Source organism: Chiloscyllium plagiosum, unplaced genomic scaffold (genome assembly GCF_037043375.1).
Source record: "Chiloscyllium plagiosum isolate Xiang-an unplaced genomic scaffold, Cpla_swu_hap1 HiC_scaffold_8, whole genome shotgun sequence".
Lineage (NCBI taxonomy): Eukaryota > Metazoa > Chordata > Chondrichthyes > Orectolobiformes > Hemiscylliidae > Chiloscyllium > Chiloscyllium plagiosum.
Genome location: NW_028270146.1, coordinates 77,292,632 through 77,319,885, shown reverse-complemented (window position 1 = coordinate 77,319,885; position 27,254 = coordinate 77,292,632). Strand labels below are relative to the sequence as shown.

General features: G+C 39.1%; 1 protein-coding gene across 3 annotated transcripts in view; it reads right to left on the bottom strand.

Annotated features, from left to right (window-relative positions):
• The window catches only part of LOC122553731 (RAS guanyl-releasing protein 1-like), a 134,078-nt gene that overhangs the window by 41,047 nt on the left and 65,777 nt on the right, over positions 1-27,254 (bottom strand). For all 3 annotated transcript variants that reach the window (XM_087990021.1, XM_043697995.2, XM_043697994.2), the window contains exons 3-9: positions 23,474-23,579; positions 15,421-15,483; positions 12,415-12,546; positions 9,636-9,789; positions 6,691-6,864; positions 6,031-6,147; positions 4,053-4,328 (exon numbers count right to left, since the gene is read on the bottom strand). In XM_087990021.1, coding sequence (XP_087846147.1) covers positions 4,053-4,328; positions 6,031-6,147; positions 6,691-6,864; positions 9,636-9,789; positions 12,415-12,546; positions 15,421-15,483; positions 23,474-23,579 — 1,022 coding nt within the window. The remainder of the gene's footprint in view (positions 1-4,052; positions 4,329-6,030; positions 6,148-6,690; positions 6,865-9,635; positions 9,790-12,414; positions 12,547-15,420; positions 15,484-23,473; positions 23,580-27,254) is intronic.

Sequence of the window (27,254 nt, the reverse complement as noted above, 5' to 3'; positions counted from 1 at the left end):
TACAAACTCCTGCCATTTTTGCTCTACTGTCTTCCCGGTTAGCCTCTGCTTCCAGTCTATTTTAGTCAGTTCCTCTCTCATGCCCGCATAATTACCTTTATTCAACTGTAACACCATTACATCTGATTTTGCCTTCTCCCTTTCAAACTCCAGACTGAACTCTATCATATTATGGTCGCTACTTCCTAAGGGTTCCCTTACTTTAAGATCTTTTATAGAGTCTGGTTCATTGCAAAGCACTAGGTCCAGAATAGCCTGCTCTCTTGTGGGCTCCATGACAAGCTGTTCCAAAAAGCCATCCTGTAAGCATTCCATGAATTCCCTTTCTTTAGATCCACTAGCAACATTATTTACCCAGTCCACCTGCATATTGAAGTCTCCCATGATCAATGTAACCTTGCCTTTCTGACATGCCTTCTCTATTTCCCGGTACATGTTGCGTCCCTGGTCCTGACCACTGTTAGGAGGTCTATACACAACTCCAATTATGTTTTTTTTGCCTTTGTGGTTCCTCAATTCCACCCACACAGACTCCACATCATCCGACGCTATGTCATTCAATACCATAGATTTAATTTTGTTCTTAACTAACAAGGCAACCCCCCTCTGCCCACCTCTCTGTCTTTTCGATAAGTTGAAAAACCATGGAGGTTTAACTGCCAGTCCTGACCCCCCCTGTAACCAAGTCTCTGTGATGCCTACTACATCATAATCATTCACTATTATCTGTGCCATTAGTTCATCGGCTTTGTTATGAATGCTACGAGCATTCAGGTAAAGTGCCTTAATGCTAACTTCCTTATCATTAGAGATGTTGGAAGTCATATGTCCTAAGTTATCCTTGCTTTTTACTGCATTCTCAGTCTGCCTCAATTTTAAATCCGCCTGGAAACATGCTATCCTGCTGCTTATCTTGCCATTTACCTCCATACTCCCTGTCGCTTTCACTTTCCCTTCCCCCCAACTCAGAAGTTTAAGGTCCTACTGACCACCCTATTTATCCTCTTCGCTAGAACATTGGTACCTGATCGGTTCAGGTGGAGACCGTCCCAACGGTACAGATCCCCCCTGTTCCAAAACTGATGCCAATGCCCCATGAAGTGGAATCCCTCTTTCCCACACCAATCCCTTAGCCACGTGTTTACTTGCCTAATTTTCTTGTCCCTATGCCAGTTGCCACGTGGCTCGGGCAGTAATCCGGAGATTATGACCCTTGAGGACCTGTGCTTCAATTTCCTGCCTAGTGCTTCGTAATGCCCAAACAGGTCCTCCACCCTAGTCTTGCCTATGTTGTTGGTACCAACGTGGACCACAACAACTGGATCCTCCCCCTCCCGCTCCAATATCCTTTCAATGTATCCCAATTTGCTGATGATACAAAAATGTGTGGAGTGGCATATTGTGATGAGGACATGAGGAATCTGATATAGATAGGTTGAGTGAGGGGGCATGAATTTGGCAGATAGAGTTTAATGCATAGAAGTGTGAAGTCATGCACTTTGCTTGGAAAAATCTAAAAGGGCAGGCTCTTCTTTAAATGGTGAGAGACTCCAAAAAAGTTCCTGCACAAAGGGGTCTGAGTGTCCTTGTGCATGAAAAGTCAACTAATTCAGGAAGCAAATGGAATTTTGGCCTTTATTGTTTGGAGATAAAAATAGTAAAGTCTTGCTACCAGGGTGTTGGTGAGGCTGCATCTGAAGTACTGTACAGTCTTGCGCCCCATAATTAAAAAAGGATTTACTTGGCATTGGAGGCAGTTCAAACGCAATCCACTATGTTGATTTGTGAGAGGCTGTTATCAAGAGTAGCTAAACAGGTTAGGACCAGCATTCCATCTAAGCTGCATTCTTGCAGCCACTCCAAGGGTCCAGTTATGGCAAATGTGGCTTTGAATTCCTGATTCAGGTGTCACTGTTGTGCATTGACCTCCAAGGTCCACACAGCCAAAAAACATCAGGGAGCACACTGGTTAGACTTTTATTCATTACCATTCAGCAGAATGAGTGGTAATCTTATTGAAATATACCAGGTTCTGAAGTGGCTTCACAGAGTGGATGTTGAGAAGATATTTCCACTAGTAGGGGAATTAGGGAACATTCACTTAAAACTGACATGCAAAGGAATTTGATCTCTTAGAAGTTAGCAAATGTATGGAATTCTTTTCCCCAAGGAGTTTTGGAGGCTAGATCACTCAAAACATTTAAAGAGGTGATAGATTTTTGATATATCAGGGAGTTGAGGGCCATGAAGAGTTGGCATGAAATAGGAGTTGAGACCTGGGGCATACCAGCCATGATCAGTGGGGCATATTTGAAGGTCCAAGCAGCATTTTCCTGCTCCTATGTCTTATATTCTTAATCCCTGTGAGAAAGCTAAACTGTCACTTGTTACATTATTCACCATGAGCAATTTTCTCATAGTATCCAGACATGAATGAGCATCCATTTCTTTCTCCTCTTGCTCCCACCCCATCCCAGAACTGTGCACCATGTAAACAGGCAAGTAGTGACACCACCCAACTTCACAGCAATGCTGCAATTGAGCAGACAGCCAAGATATGTACAGATGTCTGGTGACAGCTTATATTCTCATGTTTACCTTCACCTTGGAAAGTGGTGCCCGAGCTTTGATCAACACTTTGTGACAGGAGAAGTTATTCCACAAAATATTGACTTTATAAGCATGACTATCATAATGTACTTAATATTGATTTTTGTCAATTAATAGACAGGTAACATTGATAAATTATGCTTTGAATATTAATTTTCAAAGTACAATTTACCTTGGTCCTAGTCTGAAGTGTTTGGGCATTAGCGAATATTTTGATTTATTGTCACTACATGCATTCTATTGTGCATGTCCTAATGAGGCTGCCCAGAGGGTAATAATCTCTAATAAGACTCTGCAGATGAAGAACACTATTTGAATTTTTATAATTTCACCTAATAATGACTTTATAACAGGCTTCTGGCAGATTTCACAAGATCTCTGCTTCAAATTCAATCATGAAACCTCCAATGAATGGAGGCGCCAGTACAAAGGATGGGGTTGCAGGTTAAGTGAACCTACTGAAAATAATGTTTGCTGGAATAGTGTATTCAGATTAATGCTTATCAATTTAATTTCACCAACTTTCAGGGAGCACCTTTCCAGAGTTCCTCTTCAATTAAATACAGTGTATAGAAGCACAAGGGAAATAATGTAGTGAGGTTAAATTGCATTTATTCTATATTATAATAGAGTTGTTTTTCTTAAAATATTCAATTTATTGTTTGTCAAGCACTTTACACAGATCACAGAAGGAAATGGTTTTCTGATTTTAACAAGTTCATCAATATTTCCTCATGTTGATTGTGAAAGTGACTTGCTAACTTGCTTTAATTTGAGTTGTAAAATTTAATTTTATCCTCTCAAATAGTTAAATAAAAGGAATTGTCTGAAGATGACACCTCCTTAAAATTTTAGTTTGCACACCTTAATGTGGGACTATCATACAAAGAGATGGGCAATTTAGAAATCCAGACAGAAGTTTTCTAATAATGAAAACAGTAGGTTGATCAAGAGTTTCATTTCTGCTGGGCTTGTGATCAGTCTGACTAATCACAATGTTGATATTTTATAATATGAATGTATGGTCTAGCATCAATATATTGGCATCAATCTCAGGATTCGTACAGAATAAGATACTGGAAATGGTAGATTTATATTTTGTTTTTGAGGATTGGAACTATTTTATCCAAATTGTGGGCTTCTCTTAATAAATCAGCATTATTTGTACTTTTTCTAGAACCATTCTTTCATACTGTCTGTAGAAATAGTATTATTCAGCATTTTCAAAAGCAGCTTGCATTTATGAAAGGATGCTTTTTGTTGTAAACTGTGTCAAGGTGCTGAATTCATGTCACTTGTGTATGCTTTAGCTACAGTTTTCCTGCCATTTCTGAGACCTAAATGCCCCAACATTTGGGGTGCCACTTTCACGCTTCTACCAATGGTTGCCCTTAGGAATCGAAAACTGAGACAAACAACTATCAGAGTACAGGCAGACATACTGTGAGCAAGTGCACTAGGTCCTTGTTCGCATCTAATGGGGGTGCAGTGTTCTGAAGCTGCACAAGCTCGTTGATGTGATTGTAGAGAGTCTGCAATTTGTGTACATTAATTTTGTTGTCTTCAACACAATCTGGCAAGGCTTCGTGTAGTGAGATAAGATCTTTCAGGTGGACACCCAGAATAGGGATCTTGAAGTCTGTGCATTCACTGTACACACGTCGGTAGTTGTTGTAGTTTCCACTGGACGAGAGCAGCTCAGTCATTTCATTCATCACCTACATTGGAAAAACCCAAAGTTACAGACAAGCGCTTCTGAATGTTTTTGCTTAAAATGAATCATTTATCTTCCAACTAAGTTTCCTTTTGACAGCTGTAGAGTATACATGCCCAATGAAAACATAGAATTAAATAAAGGCATGGAAATTCATTATCATATAAGTCATCAGCATTTAGCCAGCACCATGTTAAGTTGGTATTTTATACCTTTTCTGTTGATTGTGGGCCCATGTAACTCTGCCAAACAGGTTTTGGCTTTCATCCTGCAAGAATCCGCTGTTTTGGGGAGGCAAAGGGAGATAACAAGGGTTCCTCAGCACTTAGTGTTCAATCATGAAAGATAGCGTAAGGTGGGATAGTGGTTGCTCCTTGCCCTTATCTCTGATTTCCATGCACCCTATTCTCATGACCTCTTCCCACCCTTACTCAATTGTGAACTATGTCTTTTGCTGATTCTGACAGTCTCCCTCAGTTCAAAACCAAGAGCACACACTACTGCCAAAGGCACTGTCCGTTATGTTTGGTTTCTGGCCTCTTTTAGTGAGCAGCATTTACATCCATAGGATTCCGAATCCCGTTAAATATCTGAGAGGTCAGGCCTACCCCTCAGAAGTGAGGCAGGATTTCCCACTGGCTCTCCAATCCATGTGCTGAAATCATGTCAATTACATTAAATTCTGCCTACCATTTGGGGAGGTAGCTAGTAAGGGAACCTTTTCTGAATACATAGTAATCATTTGAATAAAATAAAAATCAAGTTGCCTTCATTGTGAGTGTCATTTTTTATTCTTCAATCTATATTGTAATGTCCTGTTGAAAAGGGATGGCTTGAAACTGTAAATCATAGAAAATGAATACCACTAAATCTTAAATATCAGTTTTCATAGAGGATATATGATTTGATGATTGTTTTTACACATACTAAAGTTTAATTGCACAGAAAAACACAGAAAGATCATTGAATCTATCTTTTCACCTACACATTGATTCCATATATAATGCTGTTTGTACTCTATATATTACCTAGAACAGCCAAACTGTGCATTCAAATCAAGATACAATCTTTGTTTCTTAGTTCTTGCTTTGCTTATTTGTTTCCAACTGACTGACAGCTTCTAAGACATATACAGGCTGTGGAATATTATTTTATGCCAAAATGGACCAACGATATTACACTTGCCACAGATGGGAACCTGACAACTACAGAGGGCCAGAATATTTGCTGTTCTTGTTTTCCTTTGAAAAAAAGTTGTTGGCCTCCTGAAATTTCATTTCCATGATATTGAAGAAATGTCACCTTGGGTGACAGTAGAGACCACAAAAATTGACCTCCATAACTCTGAGCCGGAAGGTGAAAATTAGGCAGTACCCCCTACTCCTGATCATTGTTTAGTGACTGCATCTGGAAGCTCCATGTCTATGGGTATTTGGGGACAATGTCATTGAGCTTGTTGGAAATGCCTCCCACAGTCCAGTTCCCCACTGTATGCATTGTTTGGCTCATACATGAACACAACCTCAAAATACCGAAGAGCGCTGCTGCCTATGGAACTACACCCCAGCTTGAGTCACAGTTGAGCAAAAGAGATTTAGGGGAATTATGTTGTGGCAGTCAGATTTGCAATGTTCCGCAAAACAGTTGCATGAAGCCTTACAATGTCACAAGAAGATCAGTTTATAACACTGAAGGAAAACACTAACCTTATGAACATCATGAGGGACACAGGTGCTTGTTTCTTTGAGTCTGGAAATTGAGCTATGACACAAACCTCCAACCACTGCCATTAGTGTATTAAAGTTCTGAAGCTGCTGGAGTTTCTGTAGAGAAGGTAAGATGACAATGCCTTCTAAATCAAACAAGAATAATGGCACAACAATAAGATTCAAATCTACTGCATTGCAACCCATAATTAACACCTCCACCTGGATTCAAAACACTAAAATATATAATCTATTGAAATACTTAAGAGTACATATTTCCCTGAGTGTGTAATCTTAAAGAAAAATTCCCTTGCTAAGTTATAATTATGACCCAGTGACAATTTAATCTTTTATCTTTTTGTTGAAATCTTTGTTTGGACAGAATTTTTTTATAATTTTACATTTTGTACTTGGTTCTTAAAGTTGCACGGGTTTCTGATTCAGTGTGAATCGCCAATTTATTCCAAAAATTAGAACAAATGACATTGAGTAACATTGCAGCTGTAATTGAAACATTACACTATGTCAGACTATGTGATATATGGCCAAAATACGGATAAAGCAAATTTTAATTCTTCTGCTTCAAATTTACTATGACAATAAAGATGACCAAACAACACAAGCTGCCTATTTGTCAAGAGGAACTAGTGCCATCCGTACCTGAGCCACACAAATAAACTTGGTGAAGACTTCAGCCCGTAACTGTGGTGTTGGTCTGCTGAGAACCATAAGCTGGACCCACTGTGAAATGCCATTACACAAAGCAACAGAACGTTCCATCGTGGGATTGTCCTTTACACAGCCAGTCAACACATAATTCTGATAATCTGAAAACTGGATAAAATAAGTCCTGGTTATACTCTATTTTCTATTCATTAATTTCCTGGTTCACCTTAAGCTGCCTTTATGTTGCAGAACAGCTTTTAATTGAATTGCACAATTATTGAATTCACATCAATTTGGTTGACAATAGATCTTTCTGTATGCTTTAATTAATTTATAGAATGTATGGCATTGCTGACTGAGCCAGCATTTATTGCCCATCCCTAGTTGCCTTTGGCAAGGTGATGGTGAGCTGCCTTTTCGAATTGCTGCAGTTAATTTGGTGTATGTAGACCCACAGAACTATTAGGAATGAGTTGTAGGATTTTGACCAATGGTACTGAAGAGATGGTGATATACTTACAAATCTGAAGGGTGAATGGCTTGGACAGAAAATTTCAGGTGGGTGGAGTTCCCATGTATCTGCTATCGAAATGGTAGTAATCATGGATTTGGAAGGTGCTCTCCAAGGACCCATGGTGCACTTCTGCAGTACATCTCATAGATGGTACACACTGACGCTACTGAGCATCAGTGGTTGAGGGAGTAGATGTCGCAGGATGTGGTGCTGGTCAAGTATGCTACTTTATCCAGGATTGTGCCAAGCTTCTTGAGTGTTGTTGAAGTTGTACCTATTCAGGCAATTGGTGAAGATTTGATCACACTCCTGCCTTTGGCCTTGTGGATTGGTTTGAGGGAGTCAGAATATCAGTTACTAAATGCAAGATTCTTAGCCTCCAAACTGCCCTTAAAGGCATTAATTTTATATGGCTAGACCGGTTTTGTTTCTGATTAATGGTAACCCCTAGGGTGTTGTTGGTGATGGTGGTACCATTGAATGCTAAGGGATGATGGCTAAATTCTCTTTCATTGGAGATGGTCAATGTCTGACATTTGTGTAGCACAAACATTATTTGCCACTTATCAGCGCAAGCCTGGATATTGTCATGTCTTGTTGTACTTGGACATGAACATTGTGCAATCTTCAGCACTTCTGACTTATGATAGAGGGATGGTCCTGTATGTGACAAACAGATCTATACAGCTCAAGAATATTTAAAAGATACAATAATTAAATGCTTGAGCTCTCTTACAACCAGCAATGAGAAAAAAAAGATGTCCAGCACCTTTGCCTCTGTTATCTTTTTTATTAGGGAGAGACTGTCACCAATAATGCACCATAAACTACCTCCAAAGGCAGTACTGAAGGTATAAGTGATGCCTTGCATGTAATAGCATTTCTATGTTGTTATGGAGGGACAAGTGTAATATGCTAAGTGTCCACTGTTGTTCAGTGGCAGCAATAGAGCATTGACTCAAAAGGCTGCAGGTACAAGCTCCATTTAAGAGATTTGTAAGCCCTAAACACAAAATGTAATAGACTGTTTCAGTGCAGTACTAGAGGACTGTTTTTCAAATGAGATGTGAAACCATCTGCTAACTCTCAGGCGAACATGAAAGTTCCTAAGGCTTTGCTTAAAGAACAGGTGGGGAATTCTCCCAAAGTCCTGCCTCACATTTCTCTCTCAGCAATACGTGAAAGAGTTGGTCATTTATTCCTTTATTGTTTGCAGATCTTAACATGCACAGGTTAACTACCATGGCTCCTACATTAGAACAATTAAATGAGAAATTACTTGATTGGCTGCCATTGTTTTGGGTTGACCTGAGGACATGAAAGGCAAAATCATTCTTGGATGAGTGTCAGGGATCAGTTAGTTGTTTTGCAAGGTTGAATGATACAGACAGCATGGGTTCCATCTTCTCAGTCTCACCCCCTTGTCTGAAGTGTGGTGATCCTTAGTTTAGACACACCACAGTTGTCTCTTTTTAATAAGAGAGCAGACAATTGTCCTCGAGGACAATGGCAACTTTCAATATCCCAAAGCTACTTTTAGAGTCACAGTAAGGCAAGAACATGAAAGGCGTTGTGTAATTAGTGCCAATGTCAGATTGATTTCATTTGCAGATTCAAGTGTGGAATGCCCAGTACATGGTAGCGTCAAATCTAACCTATACATCTCAGAATACAATGTCAGAGTTCCACCTGCCATTCAGTGAATAAAGGCAATGGGGTGAGGACAAATTCCATTCTGACTTTTCACTGGTAACTGGATATTGAAATGAATAGAGAAAAGAATCAGGGAAAAGAAAGAGGCATGGATGAGCTGAATTGTTTTTCCTGAGACCCGACATGAACACAATGGACCGAAGATTCTCCCAAATGTAGCTGATTGCATTCTATAAGGAGAAACGTATTCGGGGTTTGGGGGAAGCAAAACAAAAATGCCATGATAACATTGTATTTTCTGGATGAATTTTTAACTATTTTAGTATTACTCAAACTGTTTTGGACAAATACATTATCAACACAAATTCATAAAGGTGAAATGGTCACTGGACATTCAGGTTGGAATTTAGAAACCCCACTATGAATCAATCCTTGAAATTCAAATATAAGTTAGGAAGAGGTACTTTCCTAGTGTGATTGATTGAATTTGAATGCATGATAAATGGAAGTCCAGGATCATTTCTCTTACTGCTGCGCTGGTGTTGTCTGCTTTGTCAGAATTTAATGATTTCCCACACATCATCAATCATTTCAGTATCCATCACAATTTTCTACTTTGCAATTTATCTGTAAGTGTTTGAGTCTTAAATGAGTAAATTGAAGAAGTGTTTTATCTCACTCAGTAATGTAAAATAGAGAGATCATTTTAAGACAGTATTCTGATCTGAGTACTTTCCCTCCAATATCTCAATACAGTTAATGGCATACTTACAGAGATCCTCCGGAAGGACTTGAACTCGAGGTAGGTTAGGTGTTCAGCCAGCTCTCCTGGCTCCAAGTGATCAAACAGGAGAGAAACTTTTCGCTTTTTGCTACAGTTTGGTTTTATCCGTTGTGTGATTTTCCGTGACCAATCACGTGTATTGCTGCCAAATAAATGTAAAGATGTCCAGACAGTCCATTCAAACATATTTGTCAAACAGGATGAGACACGTATTGGAGTGTCCCATTACCTGTTATGTGGTTTCAAGAATCTGTTCTCTTATCAGCACTACGTTACTGAAATACCTTTGTCTCTTCTCCCCATTTCTTAGATCAATATCGTATTTTGTTCCATTGAAATATCTACATTGATATCTGTAGATCTCTGACCACCTTGTTGTGTTTTTCATATCACTGCTACCAGTAGTAGTGTATGAGGAGTCCTTTAAAGTTTCACAGATTCTGGAATGGTTTTTATAGATTGGGAAGTGACTACTGTAACACCACTGTTTATGAGAGAGTGAGAGAACTACTGTATAAGCTAAACCTTTTCGCCGAACAACCGCCATAGGAAAAGCTCTACAACATAGCTACTGTTTAGAGGCATATGGACCATTTCCAACAGTGTCTTCTTCCCCTTGTTATTTCTTATCTCTGCCCATATGGTTTCTAATCTTCCTTACCTTGCTATTGCATCAGATCTTGCTATTATATCTATTTCATCTAACAAAGCAAGCCCATTAACTTTCGCTTCCTGTCTATCCTTTTGAAAAGTGATATATCCCTGATTATTTAGTTCCTAGCTTTAACTCCATAATGGCTATAAAGTCATACTCATTAACCTCTATTTGTGCTATTAATTCATTTATTTTGCTCCAAATACTAAAACATTTCAATAGAGAGCCATTAATTTTGCCTCTTTTTTTAAAAAAAACATTTTTTCTCCTTTGACCGCTTTTTAAAATGTTTCTACACTCTATCACTTCTTGTCCCACTCTAAGTATCAGTAATTAAATACCTTCAGGACTTCTTTCCCCTTACCTCCAATTAGTTTAAAGCCTTCTCTGCAGTTCTATTTAACCAATTCACCAGGACACTGATCCCATCACAGTTCAAATTACATCTGGTCAACGTCTCCCATCTACCACAGTATGAGTGCAAGTGCTGCATGTGCTCAAGTCCATTCCTCCCTATAACAGTCTGAGCAATGCATTTAACTCCTTGTCTTTACTTGCCCAATACCAGCTTGTCCATGGCTCAAGTGCTGATCCAGAAATTATTACATTGGAAGGCCACCTTTTAAATCCTAACTGTTCAACCTTTTAAATCCTAACTGTTCAAATTTTTCAACAGAATTTCCTTTCTAATCATATCAATGTAGTTGGTATCAATGTGTATAACAACAATCCTGCCCATCCTCTCCTATTTCCTCTCCAGCCCTAGAGAGATGTCCTTAACTGGGAAAGCAACTTAGCCTTCGGGGCTAAGTCTGAAGGCTACAGAGAAGAGTATCAATCTATGATAGATAGACTCCATGAGGGCAGAATAATGCAGGCTTTAGTCCATAAGAGCAGCATAGCACATGGAATCATCAGTCTTAGCTCAAGTCACTTCTCATCATTAATAGGTGACTTCATGAATTCTTTAACAATGAAAATGATTACTGTTAAGAGATCTGTACATTATAATCCATCACTATTTCCATATCTTTATTACATCAAATAAACAACTAAATTGAGAACATAGACTAAATCCCTAAATATGTGATAGTGCAGTACTGACGGTATGGACATTCTCTGAAGTATAATTTTTTGGGTGAGTTATTAAACCAAAGCATAGTGATCTCTCAAAGAAGTGCCTCACCGCTTCTAAAGGATGCTTTATCTCCTCTGAATAACAGCTTATCTCTCCCAAAGTTGTCCCAGGACAAGATCTAAAGAGATGTTATACCATGCAAGGACTGCCACAAACACTACGTAGGACAAACAGGAAGAAAGTTAGCCACCAGGATACATGAACACCAGCTAGCCACAAAAAGACACGACCCTCTCTCCCTCATAGCCCTACACACGGATGAAAAAAACCACCATTTCGACTGGGACAACACATCTATCCTGGGACAGGCTAAGCAAAGACATGCCAGAGAATTCCTAGAGGCCTGGCACTCCAACCACAACGCCATAAACAAACACATAGATCTAGATGCCATCTATCAACCCCTCAAAAAACGAACAGGAAATGACATCACCACAAACCCCAGGAACCCCATCCAGGAGAAAGATATAAATAGAAAGCAGGAGACAACAGCTTCGCCTCACTTGGAGGTCGCCACTGATGATGTTACCTAGCTAGGTAATGGAAAATCTGGATATCAAACCTACAGCTCAGCGAGCAAACCTACACCCTAGATGTTATACCTGTCCAAAATATTAGCAATCCAGTAAAATGCACAAGCTTTCAGCACTGCTTTCACCTGATATTATTTGCACACTTCAGACACCTGCCTGACCAGGAGTAGTGTGAGCTACCTCTGTAAACTGTACATGCTCAAATTCCAAGCCAAGTCCAGTTACTTTCACCACAACAGAGAGGCACTCAATTCTGGCATAAACCTGAGCCTATGTTTGAAAAAGATTGCATTGAAATTTTCCCCAAATGTTCCCTCATGCCTCACCTCCATTCATGTACAAATATTCTTAAAACAAACATAATTCTTCGAGTGCTAATTAGAACAGTCCTTCTAATGTACTTATGTCTTAGAGAAATTGAATGCAAACTTCTTTTCTTACATTTGTGATGTGTCAATGAACTGGGAATGTGACTCTTCGCCATTCCTTCTGACCAGTTCCTGAAAGCTTTCCATTGTTTCTGAAAGAGCTTTGTCCATTTTAAACATTATCCAGAACTCTTTTATCCAGTATCTGCAAAATAAACCATGCAACTTTCAATATAACGGAAATAAGAATTTGTTTACTGTATTGTGAGGTCACATATTTTCATTTTTTGGAACTGTAAGCTGAAATGGAAGCTGGACTGCCATAACTGAAAAAAAAGTACATTTTGCAAATTGAAAATCAATTGTTTCATATTGTTGAGCTGTGCAATACTATGTTTCATTTTGAATGCAAAAAGAGGAACCATTTGAGACTGAATGGCACGAAGAATCTTTGAGTTAAACAGCCCGCTGATCTGTTGAATTTCAGTTTGTTAAAAACAGCTGTACATGCCAAGAACAGAAGAAAGTGGACAATGTCCAGTGCCTGCAGACTGAAAGCATCCTTTTCTCTCTCTCTCTCTCTCCTCTTCTTGCCAATCACAGCCCGCTCCTCCACCAACCACCCCACTCCCAACTGTGCTAGGAAAATAAACAGAAAACTGAAAAATGCTTCAAAGAAAACAAAAATATCCACCTGATCAATCATCAAATCGGAGGACAAGTATCTATTTCCAGATAATACCATCTCTTCATTATAAAAATCTTGAGCAGTGTGAGTAAAAATGTTCCACTTTGTGGTCTGGACTTATAATTTTTTTCAAATTTTGTTCCATATAGTATATATCTATATTCCTTTCCACCCACAGTATATGTGTTAAACTGTTTTCTATTGTCTGTTTTAAATGTGATTAAAGTGTGTGTGTGTGTGAGAGAGAGAGAGAGAAAAAGAGAAAGAGAAAGAGAGTGAGAAAGTATGTGTGTGCATGTGTAAGTGTGTTTGTGTTTGGGGTTTTGAAGGAGTTTATTTTAAGTTGCATGAATTAGAAGTCCTTCCCTTTTATGTTTCTGTTAATGTTACATGTGTTACAATAAATTGTGATTTTTATTTGATTTCTCATAACTGAAGTAACATGGTGTGATTACTTCTGTCCTGAGCAGCAGTCAGTCAGGGTCATTGAACATTTTGGTCATCTCTGAGATTTTATATATTTATACATTTTGTCCTCTTGTGGAATAGTAGGCCCTGACTATCAGAAAACTCTTCTCATTAAGTCATCATATAATCAAATATATGGATTCTTTTACCAATGTGTAGAGTGTTTCTTTGATGTGTCCTATTGAAACACCTCTCACTAAAAACAATACCACTGCTGCCTCATAGCGCCTGAGACCTGGTTCAAATCCTGCCTCGGGCAACTGCCTGTGTGGAGTTTGCACATTCTCCCCGTGTCTGCGTGGGATTCCTCCGGGTGCTCCGGTTTCCTCCCACGATCTAAAGATGTGCAGGCTAGGTGAATTGGCCATGCTAAATTGCCCGTAGTGTTAGGTGAAGGGATAAATGTAGGGGAATGGGTCTGGATGGGTTGTTCTTCGGAGGGTCGGTGTGGACTTGTTGGGCCGAAGGGCCTGTTTCCACACTGTAAGTAATCTAATCTAATCTAATCTAATCTAATCTAATCTAATTTATACCAGAAAATAACTCTGCAACATCGGCTTTATGAGTCCAAGTATATTTCAGATTCTAGTCTAGAACATCACCAGCATTATTTTTCTGAATATTGCCTACATTGTGTGATACAGGACTGAAGAAAAGGTTAATATTGCCAGCACCACATTACTCTCACCTAACTGAACGTCTTTAACTTGACATAAAATTAAACAGGTGTTACACAACGACTGACATGATGTGAATAACACAGTGGTTGTAGTATCAGACAGTTTTTGCATTTGAGTGTGGTTTGGAGTCAGACGCTAAGCTGATTTTTGATGTTTTTATATATAAACCATCTTTTACACAAATTACTATGTCATCCTTTCACTATTAAGAATGTGCCTCTAGCCTCCACACTTTGGGACATTAATTTGAATTACTTAATCAGGCCATTGATTCTGCAGTCTGCCTCAGATATTACATGGCATAGCATTTGTGGCTGTGTTTGAAACAAGCAGAACTGCAGTTCATAGTCTGAATACAGCTGTCTGACCTAATTTAGATCTACTTAAAATCTGAAAGGAATTTGTACCTGCTTATTATTGCACGCATTTTCTGTGGCAACAAAATCGTTATATGAAAGTATTGCTAACTGGAGATAAGATTGCATTTTCCTTTTTTTCAATAGCCCGTTGATTATATTGGGCTCATTTCCTCATGAAAAATGTGCTTTATTGATGTTATTCAACATATTTCATTATCTGTAATACACTTAATATTAAGTGCCTGCTGCAATCTTAAATAACTTAATTTCCAGCAAATGCACAAAGCACCAAGCAATGCAGCTTCTAAATGAAGTCTCTTGGAGCATTCACAAAAACAACCCTCAACAGAGTTGTAGTGTTATTAACTGGGAAACGTGAATTTGAAAATTATACCTTGCAGCTTTCCAGCATATACTTTATACTTAAAGCAAAAAGAAAGAGCAATTATTTGCATCTTCAAAGAGAATGATGAGCCTAATGACCTCTAAGTGCACTGTAAATTATATGATTCCGTGATCAAACATCAGTTTAACACTTGCAACCTTCCTCACACATATACCTATAAGGACAACTTGAAACTGATCAACTAGGTTTTTAGCTCTTACACTTTTAAGACTACTTGCTGGTCTGTCATGTGATATTAGTGCTACGTTGCACCTACATTAAAATAACATTTCTCAAGTAAACTTCAAATTAAAAAAAACATGAAAGTTTAGACTGCACATACAGAAAAACAGCTTCGCTTATTTTCAATAAAGCATTTGCAAAACTAAACCACATTATTTCCAACTGAGTCGAAAATGAGCTGTGCCGCTTCTGCAGGTAGTCACTTTGCTTCTTGTCTTTTCATAGATGTGGTTACTACTTCCAGGAAAAGCCTCACCTTATAAAGTAACAGACCTTCAGGCAAGCTGCAGCACAGTTTTGCTCTAAAGCATTCTGATATGTAGGTCACCATTAAGGAAAAGTGTTTTCATCTGAGTGTCCAACAATTGTTATTTATATTCAGCTGAGTCCAATATGAATGACTTCTGTAGGGTCATTGCTGAATAATATAACAATTTATTGTTTACTATAGATTACATTATCATAACCATCCATGAGCTATAGTGCAGTTTCAGGTCTCCAATGGTGAATGTAGTAGAAGCAATTATTTGTAATTTTAAGATGTACTTAAAACAGTCATTAAACAAAATACAATATTTTACCAGGTAGCAATGGCAGATCTGGCAGAAATCATGTACCATTATCAGTTATACATGCTGATCAAAAATTCATGAAGTCTAATGAGAGTGCGGCATTTATTTACTTGCATAGTTGGTCAGATTGAATTTGTCTTTAAGACTTTATTTTTATTCAGTGGTGCATTTGATCTGCTTTCCCCCTGCCTTGTTGGTCAGGAAGTTGAGCAATAAGTCATTATTGCAACATCTCATCTAGAATTAAGTGGAGCATTAGGGTGCAAAACATCTTCAAGCAAGAAAAGCACAACAAATGCCAATGCCAGAAATATCGCAAACTCTTGTATTATACACCCAAATTACTAAAATTTGCTTTGAACACTATTTAAATATTCACTCAGAATGAGGCTTGCTCATTACTAGCATTGGTAAACTTTCCTATTTACAAACTAGTTTTCATGGCCTAAGCAAGCAGCTTACCTTTAATTTTTGTTGTTCATGATGGATTATATTTTTAAGCTGCCCTATTCAGTTTTTTGGTAAATACTTTTGGAATACTGCATACAATCCTGGTTGCCCCTCTATAGGAAGAATGTTGTTAAACTTGATAGGGTGCAGAAAAGATTTGCAAGGACGTTGTCAGGGTTGAAAGGTTTGAGTTATAGGAAGACGCTAAATAGGCAGGGGCTGTTTTCCCTGGTTGTTGGAAGCTGACAGCTGGCCTTATGGAGGTTTCTAAAAATCATGAGGGGCACAGATAGGGTGGGCAGACAAGTTCTTTTTCCTATGGTTGGGGAGTCCAAAACTAGACAGCGTAGTTTAAGGTAAGAGATAGAGATTTAGAACGGACCTGACAGATAAGATTTTCCATGCAGAGGGTGCTGTGTCTATAGAAAGAGCTGCCAGAGGAAGTTGTTACGCACCAGATCAAACCCCCTCAAAAATATATTAAGAAGATAGCCTAGACCTTAACTTTGTCTTAATTTAAAAGTAAGTGCAAGGCATTGTGTTCCAGGTGCAATTTGATTGGGCAAACTTTTTAACTTTAGGCAAAACACACTTTATTTTTACACTTCATTAAAATACATTAAAGAAAAGTAAAAGAAAAGAATTGTTTTAATTGTAACTTTACCGAAATGCTTAACAAATTTATATATATACATATATATATTTAAACTACTACTAATTAACTGTTCCAATATAGCAACATCCCATAAACACACCCTTGGCAAAGGCAAATACATTGTCTCACAGTCAATTCTAGCAGCAGGAAGGGTACCCCAGCTTTTAGCTGTATTAGAGAGAGGAATAAGAGCTTCCGCGGCCAGTTTAAAGACTCCAGCAACAGCAGAAAGCTAAAATAAAAATCCTGGTTCTGTGGGAACTTGTTCCCATCCATCAGGCTGCTTCTATTGTTTCAACTTAAAAAAAAAAACCCAAAGCCTCACAAAATGGGCGGCATGGTGGCTCAGTGGTTAGCACTGCTGCCTCATAGTGCCAGAGACCTGGGTTCAATTCCCACCTCAGGCGACTGTCTGTGTGGACTTTGCACATTCTCCCCGTGTCTGCGTGGATTTGCTCTGGTTTCCTCCCACAGTCCAAAATTGTGCAGGTTAGGTGAATTGGCCATGCTAAATTGCCCATAGTGTTAGGTGAAGGGGTAAATGTAGGGGAATGGGTCTGGGTGGGTTGCGCTCCGGTGGGTTGATGTCGACTTGTTGGGCCAAAGGGCCTGTTTCCACACTGTAAGTAATCTAAAAAAACTGCTTTGAGAAGACTGCTTAACACCTCTGTTTCAACCTTTCTTTATGAAAAAAAACAAACAAAATACACCTCTTAAAGTCAAAGTATTGTCATAAAGTGGTGGAGGCAGGTAAAATGATGACATACTGGATGGGTATATGAATGGGAAAGCTTTAGAGGAATATGCGCCAAATGCTGGCAAATGTGATTAGGACAGATTGGGATGTCTGGTCAGCGCAGACAAGTTGGACTGAAGGGTCTGTTTCCATGCTGTATGACTCTATTTAATAGGCAAAAGCATTGCCAAGCTAAGTTCAATAGAACAGGAAGGCTCCAGTTATGGTGTGAGCTGGGTTTCAACTGGGCAATGGTGGAACTAACCTTGTGTCTCTAAGCTGAAAAGGAGTTGATGATCAATTTGGTTAGCGTTAGGATTAAGTTTGTCGAGTTTGTGTTACTGTCTGTGTGATCACAATGGGAGTCTCAAATGACATGTGTCCATTTTTGGACATTGGGCGTAAAGGAATATGGTAAAGGTGCTATAGTACTACCTTGGCTGATGTTCATGGTGTTGTGCAGACTCAAAAACAGTAAGAATCACTTGTGTGTGATTGGAGGGAGATATTAGTCATAGGAGAATCACAAAAGCTTAAAATGCTGCAGTTGAGGTGTGGGGAAATGGGGTTGACAAAAACTGGGGGTTCTAAGATTTGCCTTCAGAAGTTTAAGATATTACAATGATGAAAGTACAATATCACAAAACAATCCAATAATTTGACTAAATCACATTACCTATAGGGACAAAAATAGATTAAGATTTTGTATGTCTTCTAGGACAGTTGAAAATATCTGCACTGTGAGTTTATTTCCCCTTGTAACTGAGAAAGAGAACAACAGGGAAATCAATATCTGTTTTTAACATGATGTGTGTAATTTAAATTAATATCCTGTGCTATTGCTCATACTAAACACTTCATTATTAATTGGTTCATGGCTGTGTCCTCTTCAAGTATCTGTGGAGCTTTTCATCTCACTACAAGCCTGCTATTCATTCTGAGGGATTGCAGACTGATTATCATAATGGCTCATGGTCTTCTGAAGTGGCTTTTGTTGCCTAGGTTATTTTAACCATTGGGTTATTTCATTGATTATGGTCTATTTTTGAACAAGGTTTCAACTGGCCAGAAATGAGAAACATTGCAGAATATGTATGTACTCATTTAAGAGTTTACAGAAACAGGAGTTAGTGATAATGGATATCCTTCTGGCAAGTGCATGTTAAAAATCCTCTATTACTCACAGTCAGAAATATTACGACACAATATAATTTTCACAATATGAAGATTTTAACACTGCTGCCTCCATTGTGAGGCTTCTGTCGAATTGTCACCCAGACAGATTTGGCAGAGGCAGGCCGATATTTGAGTGAGGTGTTTAGAAGTTTCTAAAATTGAAACCAGACACATTCGGTTGTTTTTTATTATTAGGTGTTTTCTCCCCCATTTAATTATGTCAGATCTCATTATCACTATAGAATGGATCAAATGATCTATAAGGCTCTCATTATCTTGAGCTGAGACTAATATCCCTCTTATTTCTCTGACACAATTGAAAGTTTAATATTAACTTGAACATGGTTGCATATGTGCTTTCAGTCCGAATACATGTACAATGAACTGGATGGAGACCGAGTGAACTGTTTTCATGTGAAACGTTTTGCAGTCCACACAGAGCTATAAAACCATAAGATCTAGTAACAGAATTAGATCATTCAGCCCAACAAGTCTGCTCTGCCAGTCGATCATGACTGATATACTTCTCAACTCCATTCTCCTGCCTTCTCCCCGTAACCCTTGATCCCTTATTGATCAAGAACCTTTCTGTCTTAAATACACTCAATGACTTGGTCGCAGCCTTTTGCAGCAATATATTCAACAGATTAACTACCGTCTGACTGAAGAAATTCCTTCTCATATCAGTTCTCAAGGATCGTCCTTTTACTCTGGGGCTGTGCCCTTGAGACCTGGTCTCTCTTATTAGTGGAAACGTGTTCTCCACATCTATTCTATCTAGGCCTTCCAGTATTCTTTAAGTTTCAATAAGATTCCCCTCATCATTCTAAAAACCAGATGGAGAGTAACCATCTGTTCTGCATATGACAAGCCCTTCATGCTGGTAATGATCCTTTGAACCTCCTCCAATGTCAGCGCATCCTTCCTTAGATACGGAGCCTAAAACTGCTCACAATATTCCAAATGACATCTGATCAGAGCCTATACAGCCTCAGCAGTACATCTCTGCTCTTGTATTCTAGCCCTCTTGAAATGAATGCTAATATTGTATTTATCTTCCTAACTGTCAACTGAATCTGCATGTTAATATTAACAGGATCATGAACTAGGACTCCCAGGTCACTTTGGGCTTCAGATTTCCAAAGCTTTACCCCATTTGGAAAATAGTCTATGCCTCTATTCTTCCTATCAAAGTGCATAACTTCACACTTTCCCATATTGTATTCTATCTACCACTTCTTTACCCACTCTTCAAGTCCTTCTGCAACCTGTCCACTTCCTCAATTGTGTTAGCTTAATCTTAGCAACAATGGCCTCAGTTCCTTCATCCAGATCATTAATATGTAATGTGAATAGTAGTGGTCCCAAAACTGACCTCAGCGGAACTCCACTAGGCCATCCTGAAACAAAGATCCCTTTATCCCTCACTCTCTGTCTTCTGCCAGTCAAGGCAATTCTCCATCCAACCTGGAATCTTGCCCCTAACACCATGGCCTCATCTTATTTAGCAACTTCCTCTATGCCACCTTGTCAAAAGCCTTCTGGAAATCCAAATAGATTACGTCCACAGGGTGTCCTTTGTCCAACTTGCTCATTACCTCCTCAAAGAATTCAAACAGATTTTCAGGCACGACCTCCCTTTGATGAAGCTGTGCTGACTCAGCCCTGTTTTACCCTGCACTTCCAAGTACTCTACAATCTCATCCTTAATAATACGCTTGACGAGTGATGGTTTTAATCCTATTGGTTAGGTCATTCAAAGCACGATCTCAGAGGTGAACAGATTGAATTATAAACCTCTGCATTATCTATTTTTTCCTGTATTTCATATAACATTTATGTTACAATGAATGATACAAACTTAAAGAATAGAGGAATTTCTGGAACTGACAACATCAAAGCTATACTGGAACCAGCAGAAAGACAGTCATCATGAACTGACTTCATGTGCAACTATGAAAATATAAGAAGACTTTGACAAAACATTACATATGACAAACATGATGAAGCTCAAAGCACATGATCAGGGAGAAGCAAAATTCTGGGAAGTAAAAGGGGTAAAAAACAGAAAATAAAACTTTTCAGATTTTGTCTGGCAGATGATGGAAATGATGTTACAAGTAGATTTGTGCAGGGATCATTGCTGTTTTAAATTCACACAAATTATTTGACTTGGGAATTAGAAATACAACTTAACATTTTGTAGATTATACCAAATTGTGGAGACTGGGAGGTTTAATTACAACTGAAGAAGGCTATGACAAATTACAAGAAGCCAGTAATATCCTTGCAGTTCGCAAATTAATTTCCACTTTGATAAATATAAGATTATATACTTCGATAGGTAGAATAAAGAGGCCACATACTCTGTGGAATAGGGTGCCAGAATAGGGTAAAGGAATAAAAAGAGATTTTGGAGTGCAGATATGCAGTTCACTCTGGTTGCCCCTCTGGTTAAGTTAAAGCAAATGAAACAAATGAGAAGGACAGAATCTTCTCAGTCCCTGACCAACAGGGGCTATCGTGAGAAGCATGGGAAAATCGGATGAGATATCCAGCGAGGCCTTTCTAGGTATGGAGATTAAAAAGTCCCATTTTCCAACCAAGTGTTGAATGTTGAAATAAGATTCCCAATAGTGAACAGGGAGAGTGCTATTACTGTAGATGATCACTCATTAACTGAATATGTCACTTTAATACGCAGTTTCTCATTCTACCAAAGAACAGAAACTAGATGCCAAGAATTTGTGACATGAAAGTTACAGCAGTAACTGGCAGGATTCCAGCTCTCCACCTGCTCCTCTGGAACTTCATCTTGGACACAAGGCATCAACATCTCAGGGCACACTTTGTCAGCAGTGGCTGCATGCAGGCCACATCCACAGACTTTGCCATGTGACAGGTACATGCCTCACTGCCTTATCATAGCACATCTGTGAACCACTTCCAGCACACGTTCATATGTCAGTGCTGCACTTTGAAGCACAGGCACTCCTCACTGCAATACTGCTGGGCTGGTATTTGTTGAGAGTGGTAGGGCATGAGCCTCAGTAGGAGCTGAGTGCAGTGTCACAGAGGTAGTGAGAGTGTCAGGTCACAAAGAGAAGATATTGATTGCCACTTACCCTGATGGATTACAGAAGGTCACTGATATTTTTGCAGCATTGCTGGACATTCCTGGTGAATGGTTGAGACCACACCGACCCAGGTGGAAAGCCCAGAACAGCCTGGCAGGGTCTGGTGTTGTGACCTCCTTAGTCAGTCTTGGGGGAATAGGATGGCCCTGCTCTGCACCATCCAGTCTAGCAGGACTTCCAAAGTCTGTGCTCACAAAACAGGATGCCATTTTCGCATTATCTGTTGTGTCCAGGGCAAACGTCACAAACCATGCAGGCCAGCACGAGCCTGCCAGTGCTTGACTGGGTTTGAACAGTGGCCTTTTAAATATGGCATTTGCACTGGAGTCCTGGGAGTTCCCAGTGTACTGATCGGCATTCTTAATCTGGTACATAAGGAAGCCCTGACTGACAGATATAAACAGGATTGTCAGAGATTCAGTTTACCCTGAGAGTTAGCTCTGAGCGAACTAGATCAGTGTCAAGGACTTTCCATATGTCAATAAAGTGTGACCTGGTGACAGGAGACTGGCCTCTGTGCAGCTATTTCACCCAGAAATGTCAAGTAATTCTGTCTACACTGACAGGGAGAATCAAGTTAATATCAGACAAGCAGAGCACCATTGGAGTGCGTTACTTTATTAATAAGGTGAGTTTGGGATGATAACATGAAAACCTTGCTAGGTTACAGTGAGAGAAACCCTCGGTGTAATGGGACAAAAATGACAGCTGATTTTCTGGCAAAATTCAGCCCCAAGCTCCAGTTCCACAAGGATAGAATTGAGATGCAAGATATTTTATTAAATTTGCATAGACCATTGACGAGATCACATGTAAGTATTATGACAAAAACAGAAATTGCTGGAGAAACTCAACAGGTCCGGCAGCATCTGTACCAAGAAAGCAGAGTCAATGATTCAGATCCAGTGACCCTTCTTTAAAACTACTGATCTGTGGATTTGAAGAATGGTCTCTGAACCTGAATCATTGACTCTACTTTCTTTCCACAGATGCTGCCAGACCTGCTGAGTTTCTCCAGCAATTTCTGCTCTGTCTCAGATTTCCAGCATTCGCAGTTCTTTGTTTTATTTTAGGACAGAATTTTTCATATTGGTTTAACATGACTGCATAACTCTTTTTTTATTGTTTTTATTTTAACTTTTGTTAATCTACTAAGAAAATTTGCTTTTCTACCAAACACAGAAAACATTTACATAAAATCCTTAAACATAAACTCATATAATTTTCATCAACACAAAGATAAAATTAATGATTATTTTTGAAAAAATGCCTTAACATAAAACATTAATAGCGTTATTTCAATACAGATGCACTAGAACAACATTTAAAAGTGATACGAGTAAAACACAAACCAACTAATGAAATTGAACTTTCACTATCAAGTGGCTCTTGTATTGTACATCATCAAGCAACGAGGTAACAGTTTGTTTTTATTTTGTTTTGAAAAGTGTATTTACCAACAGATTTTTTATTTTATCTTATTCTGTTACCCAGTTTCCTGTATGACATGACTGGCTTACCATCCAGACATTTTGTTACATTTCAGTGGTGACACATAAAGTGATATTGTAGCAAAAGGATATAGTGTGATGAGTTTCTGCAGCAGCTCTGTGGACGACACATTGAAGCGATGCATAGTCAGTATAACTTGCAACAAGTAGCTGCTTCGACATAGGTTCCCATCTGCATCTGTCAGAAGGAAGAAAGTTACAGGAATTGGATACCAATTGTTAACCTCTGACTTAAAAAAACTTACTTTGGCAAATACTTCTATTTACCTGAAGTAGTAATGTCTTGGAATTTAACCGCGTGCATTTGGCTGATTTTTTTCAAGACTCAGTACATTCTAATGATTTCATGTAGAAGCAGTTTGGAGAATGTTGCACTTTTCAATAGTGAAACATTTTATTTGCCAAGCTCAGCAGTCAGAGGTGAGAACCAATCAATGCCGGTAGGACAAAACAGTCAGGCAATGAATTGGCATCTTGTTTTACACTATTTTAACGCTATTAAACAGAGGAACATAGGACCTGTGAGCAGAATTAGGGCAGTCAGCCCTTCAAAACTGCTCAGTCATTCAATAAGATCACATCTGATTTGGTTGTACACTCAATTCCTACTTTTCTGTCTATGTCCATACCACCCATCCTCCAACCATAACCTTTGATCCCCTTGTCTATCAATTTTTAAAAATATATGTTTTCTTAAATATTGGCACAACACCATGTCATCAAATAGTCTGCTTTGCTGCTTTGGCACAGATGCAAGATCTGGAGATGGCACAGGAGTTGAATGTTGACTACATTGACTCATTTGAATAGTTTTAACTTGCAGAATTTAAACAATTTATTAGAGCTGGCACAAAAGTACCATATCAAGGGCCAATCCAACTGAGTGTAGCTTTGTCCAATGTAAAATATAAGATCAAATCAATAGTAGCAAAATGTTCTTTAAAAAGCACCGCTTGGTTTATGTGATGAATTATCTGACCAAACAAATCTTCCTGTATTGTTAAAAAAGTTAGAACTTCTAACAAAGTCAGTAGAACACGACTGACCAGCTGGTTGGATAAAAGTCGATAAAAAGTGGAAAGGCACAGCAGCTCATGCAGCATCGGAAGAGCAGGAAAGTCGACATTTCAGTCGGGACCTTTCTTCAGGACTGTGGAGGGGGAGTGGAGCTGAGAGATAAATGGGGGCTGGGAGAAAGGTAGGTGAGATGATGAAAGGTGAATGAGGTTTGATGGTTGTTACAGTTAGTCAGTGGAAACAGTGGAGCAGATAGGTGAGAAGGGAGATGGACTGATTAGGTCCAGTCAAGGAGGCAGGGAGGAGAGGGAAGGCTAGACATGAGAAGAGGTTGGATAACAGATCAGTTGACCAATATATCACAGTTATGTAAAAACTCAATACATGTGTTAAGTTGCAATTTGTGAAGTGAGTTTTACAGTATCTTCAATAATATTTTAGAAGGTGGTTAATTACTCCAAATTTAGTTTAAAGGTAATTTCTATGGTGAATTTATAATGGTCCAGTTTATTTATAACAACTGATGGGATTAAACAAAGAAGGATGGGAGGAAACTTGTGTATAGTATAAGCAACTTAACAAGAGGGAAATAAAAGGCAGCAATACTTTGAAAATGACATACTGGTTGTACCAGAGTGCCATTTTGGGGTATACAAGATGAGTTGGACCAATATGCACCATTCACAAGTCTTATTATGCTTTTCTAGGTGGGCCAAATGGCTTGCTTCTGTGCATTAAATAACATGGGACACTTTGTAATTTGGCAGAGTAAGGGTTAACCATGAATTTCACATGATTATATAGAATATGTATTAGGGAAGCAAATGTTCAGCTGTGAAATTCGAATGTTATACTAGTCACTCAGACAATTGTTGTTACACAACATATACATAAGCATCATGTGCTTATGTCCCATGGGTTGACTTGTCACATGAAATAGCCAGTGCTGGCTGTCCTCCGTGACCAGGCATATCATTAAGTGGTGCTTTTTCCAACCCAGTTAACTGGAAAGGGATGAGCAAGCAAATGAACCCCTCATAGTTCCCTTCTGTATTTGCCTCCTAGTAGCTGCTGCGATTGTGGAAAGACATGCAGTCTTGAATTGATAATTAATAATACAGATTTGTAAGGTATTGTACAAGCATTATACTTAAGAAATAATTTCACAAATCATATATTAAAACTGTATTTTAATAAGACCATAAGACATAGGAGTGGAAGTAAGGCCATTTGGCCCATCAAGTCCATTCCACCATATAATCATTGCTGATGGGCATTTCAACTCCACAATTACGCGCACTCTCTTGCAGCCTTTAATTCCTTGCGAGTTCAAGAATTTATCAACCTCTGCCTTGAAGACATTTAACATCCTGGCCTCCACTGCGCTCTGTGGCAATGAATTCCACAGGCCCACCACTCTCTGGCTGAAGAAATGTATCCCCATTTCCATTTGAAATTGACCCTCTCTAATTCTAAGGCTAATAGCCCAATCTCACGGAAACAATTTCCCAGCGCCCACCCTTTCTAAGCCATGCATTATCTTGTAAGTTTCTATTAGATCTGCCCTCAACTTTCTAAACTCTAATGAATACAATCCAAGGATCCTGAACCATTCATCGTATGTTAGGCCTACTATTCCAGGGATCATCTATGTGAATCTCCGCTGGACATGCTCCAGTGCCAGTATGTCCTTCCTGAGGTGTGGGGCCCAAAACTGGACATAGTATTCTAAATGGGGCCTAATTAGAGCCTTATAAAGTGTCAGAAGCACATTGCTGCTTTTATATTCCAACCCTCTTGAGATAACTGACAACATTACATTCGCTTTCTTAATCATGGACTCAGCCTACAAGTTAACCTTTAGAGAATCCTGGACTGGCACTCCCAGGTCCCTTTGTACTTTGGCTTTATGAATTTTCTCACCGTTTAGAAAATAGTCCATGCCTGTATTCCTTTTTCCAAAGTGCAAGAACTCGCTCTTGCTCACATTGAATTTCATCAGCCGTTTCCTGGACCACTCTCCTAAATTGTCTAAATCTTTCTGCAGCCTCCCCACCTCCTCAGTACTACCTGCCTGTCCACCTAACTTCGTATCATCGGCAAACTTCACCAGAATCCCCCCAATCTCTTCATCCAGATTATTAATACATAAAGTGAACAGCTGCAGCCCAACACTGGACCCTACGGGACACCGCTTGTCACCGGCTGCCATTCTGAAAAAGAATCTTTTATCCCAATTCTCTGCCTTCTGTCAGACAGCCAATCCTCAATCCATGCCAGGGGCTCTCTGTTGGGTCACCAAATACATGAATGAATGGAAAAACTTTATGGCAATTGCCTAATGCCCAAAAGAAGAGTTATAGAGTCATAGAAATGTATAGCACATAGACAGATTCTTCAGTCCAACTAATCCATGCTGACCAGATCTCCTAAATTAATCTAGTCCCATTTGTCAGCACTTGGCCCATATCCCTCTAAAGCCTGCTTATTCATATACCCATCCAGATACCTTTTAAATGTTGTAATTGTACCAGCCTCCACCACTTCCTCAGGCAGTTCATTCCATACACACACCACACTCTGTGTGATGCTTAAGTCCCTTTTGAATCTTTCCCCTCTCACTGTAAACCTATCTATACGCTTCATGATTTTATAAACCTCTATAAGATCATCCCTAAGTCTCTGTCACTCCAGGGAAAAACAGCCCGAGCTATTCAGCCTCTTCGCATAGTTCAAGTCCTCCAACCCTGGCGACATCCTTGTAAATTTTTTCTGAACCCTTTCATGTTTCACAACATACTTCCAAGAGGAGGGAGACCAGAATTGCACATAATGG